The sequence below is a fragment of the Stigmatopora nigra genome, unplaced genomic scaffold (assembly GCF_051989575.1).
Source record: "Stigmatopora nigra isolate UIUO_SnigA unplaced genomic scaffold, RoL_Snig_1.1 HiC_scaffold_25, whole genome shotgun sequence".
NCBI classification, from domain to species: Eukaryota; Metazoa; Chordata; class Actinopteri; order Syngnathiformes; family Syngnathidae; genus Stigmatopora; species Stigmatopora nigra.
Window position 1 is genome coordinate 2,391,395 of NW_027551604.1, and position 6,106 is coordinate 2,397,500.

General features: G+C 36.3%; 1 protein-coding gene across 1 annotated transcript in view; it reads left to right on the forward strand.

Moving 5' to 3' along the window:
* Positions 1-351: 351 nt before the first annotated feature.
* Positions 352-6,106, forward strand: part of ptdss2 (phosphatidylserine synthase 2) — an 11,565-nt gene continuing 5,810 nt past the window's right edge. The window contains exons 1-8 of the mRNA XM_077711148.1: positions 352-545; positions 2,377-2,654; positions 3,675-3,776; positions 3,864-3,946; positions 4,032-4,099; positions 5,035-5,169; positions 5,258-5,308; positions 5,976-6,089. Coding sequence (XP_077567274.1) covers positions 2,434-2,654; positions 3,675-3,776; positions 3,864-3,946; positions 4,032-4,099; positions 5,035-5,169; positions 5,258-5,308; positions 5,976-6,089 — 774 coding nt within the window. The 5' untranslated portion in view covers positions 352-545; positions 2,377-2,433. The remainder of the gene's footprint in view (positions 546-2,376; positions 2,655-3,674; positions 3,777-3,863; positions 3,947-4,031; positions 4,100-5,034; positions 5,170-5,257; positions 5,309-5,975; positions 6,090-6,106) is intronic.

Below are 6,106 nucleotides of genomic sequence, written 5' to 3' on the forward strand. Positions count from 1 at the left end.
ACATAATTGTTATTTGTTAATAATACATTATTAATTTTATTTTTCAATACTTTCAGGTTTATGCTTTGTTTGGTGATCACCGGTCCTTAAACTAGGCAGAAAGGGTGTTTTTTAATATTGTTTACTTTTTATATAATTATAAAATCGTTAGTTTAATAAAAGTTTTTGTTTACTATTTAAATTGTAAAAGTTAATTAGTCGTACTACCGTTCAATTGTCAGAAGTGCAAATGTACGGAAATGACGTAGATTCACGGAAGTGTACATTTCAAAATAAAACCAAAACAATGCTTCAGATAATCCAAGGCGTTTATTCCCAATCCAAAACGTTTATTCTGAAATGTACACACGACGCTACTTCCGCATCACGTGTGACGTCTGGACTGTGGTTAATGAGACTGTCTGGGTTTATTCATTGTAGCGTGGCTTCGGTTTGTTTTGTTAAATCGGCCGTATTTGATGGCTTTTCAGTTTGAAACGTGTGTATTGATGGCGTCCAAGTGGTGTGCTAATCCCTCGGAGCCACCCAACCGCTTCATTTAGTCGGTAAGGAACGCCTTCTATTTGAACAAAAAAACTTCCATGTGTTACCTCGACTAATAGAACGTGAAATATATGATGTCGAAAGCAACTAAAAGACGGGTTGGACTAAATGTTTTTTGGGCTTTATGGAGCTAATTCGTAATGAAACAAACCTGCCAGACAAGGTCAAACTGAGTTAGCATGCTAACGTTAGCTTCTGAGGCTACTTTGTACGGTAGGAAGCAGATGAGCGTTCACTGTCTAAGCAAATATTTCTTTTTAGGTCTTTAAAGTAAGGGAATAAAATATTAGCTAGTAATGTGATGTTTTAAAAAGCGTCTAGAGAAGTCTTGATAAGAATTTTGTATTTATTATAGGTTAAATGACGATTGTTTTAAGGGAAAATTAGGATTTGCCTGGTCATGTAAGGTTTAAAAAAAAAAACAAATAAACTTTTTGCATCTGTTATGAAAACATAAAACATCTGAAATTAATTTTAATTAACGTTGCTAAAATTATTGAAGGGGCTAATAACAGCTAAAATCTTTTTTTTCAAATTTAAACCGGTGTGGCACCAAATTACAGTGTAAACAGTCAAGTTGTCAAAAAGAAAAATTAAAAGAACAAAATATGAATTTTATACGGAAATGTAGCTGCATATCATTTGACTTGCTGTTGATTTTGACCTTTTATAAAACAATTTTTAAATTTTAATTCTTCCATTTGCATTTTATTGTGACACTCTTGCATCAATCACAGCATGCGTGTTTTTAGCGGCGTAAAATATGATGTAGGTGTGTTTTTCAGGTGGGTGTGTTCAAGTAAACCAGTTTGGAATTCTTTAGTACTATACAAATTAAACTTGGCATGCACAAAATGCAAGACTATGCAGCCAATGTGGTCATCTATTTCAAAATAGAGAAAAGATAAACAGATGAAATGCTAAACAAAATTTATTTTGATGTCTATGAATGTAATTCAAGGAAAAAATGTAGCGTATCTTGCATAAAATGGGAAAAAAACTCACTTGCTTATGGCGCTGAAATCTTATCTAGGGACGATAAACTAGATCGCTATGGAGATACTTCCTGGTTGTACTGCTCACGTGACTTCCTTTTGGAATTTGTGCTGACAACACCCTTTATAGAACATGTGTCAAAGTGGCGGCCTGGGGGCCAAATGTGGCCCGCCGCATCATTTTTTTGTGGCCCGGGAAAGTAAATCATGAGTGCTGATTTTCCGTTTTAGGATTAAATTAAAATGAAGAGTTTAGATGTATATTAGATTTCCTGATTTTACCCCTTTTAAATCAATATTTGTAATTTTTTAATCCATTTTTTCTGTTTTTAGTTCAAAAATCATTTTGTAAAATCTAAAAATATATTTTAAAAAAGCATTTTTTTATATATACATCAATAAATATATGAATAAATCAATACTTGTCATTTTTTAATCTTTTTTTCAGTTTTTAGTTCAAAAATCATTTTGTAAAATCAAAAAATATACTTTAAAAAAAGATAAGTTAAACATTGTTTTACATCTATAAAAAAACAGAATATTCAGGGTTTTTAATCCATTTAAAAATATATATTTTAGGGGTGCGGCTTATATGAGAGAAAATACAGTACATACTGAATTTGTATTTCTTCGACTCCTCTGGATAAACTTTGATGAGTGACTATAATTCTAATTTTAGTCAAATAATGACAATTTCCAAATTGTGATGGATCTTTGGCAGTATTCCATCCGTGTCATTGACATGGCGGCATATCAGCTGTTCCCAGCTGCCGGGCTCGTTTGACCTGTTGCGGTAGATTTTAGCTCTAATTTCGTCTCCCATTTGGATGTTTCACAGTCCCCAGGGAGGAAGGAAGAAGATAAGCAGCCTCAGTCAGCCCGACCCGGCCGAGCCATGAAGCTGGAGGCTCGGAAAAGCTGCGCCACGGCCGTCTCCGCCACCGGACGATGCACCCCGGAGCCGGTCGGCAACGCCACGGGTGACCCCGCGTCGTACCCCGAGCTGGGCGCCCCGGGGCTCAAAGCTAAAGTCAGCAAGCAGAGCTCCAGGGAGAGTTTGCAACGAAAAAACACCGAGTGCGAAGTTTACGACGACGGCACCAACACGTTTTTCTGGTGAGTGCGCTCTACTAATGTCAGTTGTTCTCCATGTTTAAAAAGACAAAGACAAAAAAAATAACTGAAGTTTTAGATTGGAGGTTATGAAGGACAACGCCCATTGTTTTGTTTTTTAAGTACTGTATTTTGCCGTTTAATATACCCAGGTATATGAAATGATTTTTTTTTTTAGCCTCATGTTTGTTTGACATTTAATATACCCCTGCCGTTTAATATACCCCTGTCGTTTAATATACCCCTGCCGTTTAATATACCCCTGCCGTTTACCGTATTTTCACGACTATAAGGCGCACCGCATTATAAGGCGCACCCTCAATGAATGACATTTTTTCCATATATATAAGGCGCACTGTCTGTCTATTTTGTAGAAAATGACAAACTTTTAAGTGCGCCTTATAGTGGTGAAAATACGCTAATTGCTATTGACTTCCAGGTATGAAGCACTCACTACTTTACAGTCACCTCTAGAGCCAGCCATCGTTGATGTTTTGGAGTTTTTTTGTGTTAAATCTTGCAGTGTGGTGGAATATTTCGTAAACTAAGATGGCATCTGCATATTTAACATTATTGTTTCAGTTCAGGCGTTTGTGTTTTTTTTTTAATATCCGACAGTGGTGGTTTTTGGTTTTCTGTTTTTTCCACATATAAGGCGCACTGTCTATTTTGAGAAAATTTAAGACTTAAGTGCGCCTTAAAATCGTGAAAATACGGTAATATACCCCTGCCGTTTAATATACTCGTGTATATTAAATGTGGGGTATATTAAACCGAAAAAATATGGTACTATACATAGTCATTTTTTAAAAGTAAAAAAGCCCTACTATACTATGTTGTTTTTTAAAGATAAAAACCTTACTATACTATGTATTATATTTTTTCAAAACAAGCCTTACTATACTATCGTTTATATGAATAAAGTTATCCAATCCAATAAAAATAAAATACCTGTCAACCTATACATTTTACCATTATTTTTTACATTTTTTGTTCCCCTGACCCCCCCTTCTCTTTTGACAGGCGGGCTCACACACTCACTGTTCTGTTTATCCTGACGTGTGCTCTGGTTTACGTCACACTTCTGGAGGAGACGCCACAAGATACCGCCTTCAACACTAAGAGGTCACTTTTACGCCGAAAATTCACACATTGAACACAGCCAGTCTTCACTAAACTGTATCAATAATACGTTTCGTATTTGTTTTTTAGGGGGATTGTGGCCAGCATACTAGTTTTTCTTTGTTTTGGGGTGACGCAAGCAAAAGATGGACCCTTCACTCGACCACATCCAGGTAAGAGCAACACTGTTAGCATCACTACATGTACAATAGATATTGAAATTTAATCATTTCACCTCTTATTATTTTGTCTCTGCAGCATATTGGCGTTTCTGGCTGTGCGTGACGGTCGTCTATGAGCTCTTCCTCATCTTCATCCTCTTCCAGGTGAGTTCAATAAGCATTTTTTTTTAAAACCTGGTTCATAACAAACGGAATATTTAGGGCTTTTAATCCAGTTCTTTTAATCCAGTTCTTTTAATCCAGTTCTTTTAGTCCAGTTCCTTTAGTCCGGGTTCTTTTAGTCCGGGTTCTTTTAGTCCGGGTTCTTTTAGTCCGGGTTCTTTTAGTCCGGGTTCTTTTAGTCCGGGTTCTTTTAGTCCGGGTTCTTTTAGTCCGGGTTCTTTTAGTCCGGGTTCTTTTAGTCCGGGTTCTTTTAGTCCGGGTTCTTTTAGTCCGGGTTCTTTTAGTCCGGGTTCTTTTAGTCCGGGTTCTTTTAGTCCGGGTTCTTTTAGTCCGGGTTCTTTTAGTCCGGGTTCTTTTAGTCCGGGTTCTTTTAGTCCGGGTTCTTTAAGTCCGGGTTCTTTAAGTCCGGGTTCTTTAAGTCCGGGTTCTTTAAGTCCAGTTTCTTTAAGTCCAGTTTCTTTTAGTCCACTTCTTTTAGTCCACTTCTTTTAGTCCACTTCTTTTAGTCCACTTCTTTTAGTCCACTTCTTTTAGTCCACTTCTTATAGTCCACTTCTTTTAATCCGATTTGGGCGAAAAAAAATCCCAAATGTTTCTTGTTTCCATTTTTATTTTTCACTGTTAATAAACCGATTTTCCAAAAACTCAATATTTACTTTTTTCTTCTAAAAACACAAAAAAAACTCATTTTGATATAAAATGAGTTCTCTTCTGATTAAAAAAAAATGTAAATACATAGACGAAAAAATCTTCTTGTATTGATTTTATTGTCCAAAAATGAAGCTGTCAATTCATGAACAGATTAATTTTGGCATCTTAATTAAAAGACATAACGACCATCGGAATGAAATGCGAAAAAATACCACGTGGCCCGCCCGACTGCTACAAAAACTGAGTTTGATTCCCCCTTGATTTAGACGGTGCAAGACGGGCAACAGTTCATGAAGTACATCGACCCCAAATTGGGGGTCCCCCTTCCTGAGCGCGACTATGGAGGGAACTGCCTCTTCTACGATCCGGGCAATGTCAGCGACCCATTACACAACGTCTGGGTACGTCACTTTTTCAACAAAAAAATGTGTCTCCCCCAAGGAATGTCCTTTTTAAACTCACCCTCTTTCCCAATCTCCCGCCCGGCAGGACAAATTGGATGGCTTCGTCCCGGCTCATTTCCTGGGATGGTACATCAAAGTAAGTATCTTCAGTGACCAGGTGTCAAAGTGGCGGCCCGGGGGCCAAATCTGGCTCGCCGCATCATTTTGTGTGGCCCGGGAAAGTCAATCATGAGTGATGAGTTTCTGTTTTAGGATCAAATTAAAACGAGTATAGATGTATATTATATTTCCTGATTTTCCCCCTTTTAAATCAATAATTGTCATTTTTAATCCATTTTTTTCAATTTTTTTAGTTTAAATAATTTTGTGAAATTTAAAAATGTATTAAAAAAGCTAAAATAAACATTGTTTGAGATCTATAAAAAACTGAATATTCAGGGCTTTTAATCCAGTTGATTTAATCCATTTAAAAAAAATAAAATGACGAGTATAGATGTATATTAAATTTCCTTTTTTCCCCTTTTTAAATGAATAATTCTCATTTTTTTAAAAACACTTTTTCTGTGTTTTTAGTTCAAAAATCATGTTGTAAAATCTAAAAAAACATATAAAAAAAGCTCAAATAAACCTTGTTTTATATCTATAGAAAACTGAATATTCAGGACTTTTTAATCCAGTTCTTTTAATCCATTTATTAGAAAAAAAAATCTAAATATTATATCTAAAATGGTCCGCCCCACATAAAATCAAGTTGACCTTAAACCAGCCCGCGAACTAACCCGAGTGTGACACCCTTGTTGTAGACGCTGGTGATTCGCGACTGGTGGATGTGCATGATCATCAGCGTCATGTTCGAGTTCCTGGAGTACAGCCTGGAGCATCAGCTGCCAAACTTTTCCGAATGCTGGTGGGATCACGTAAGTAAAAAAAAAAA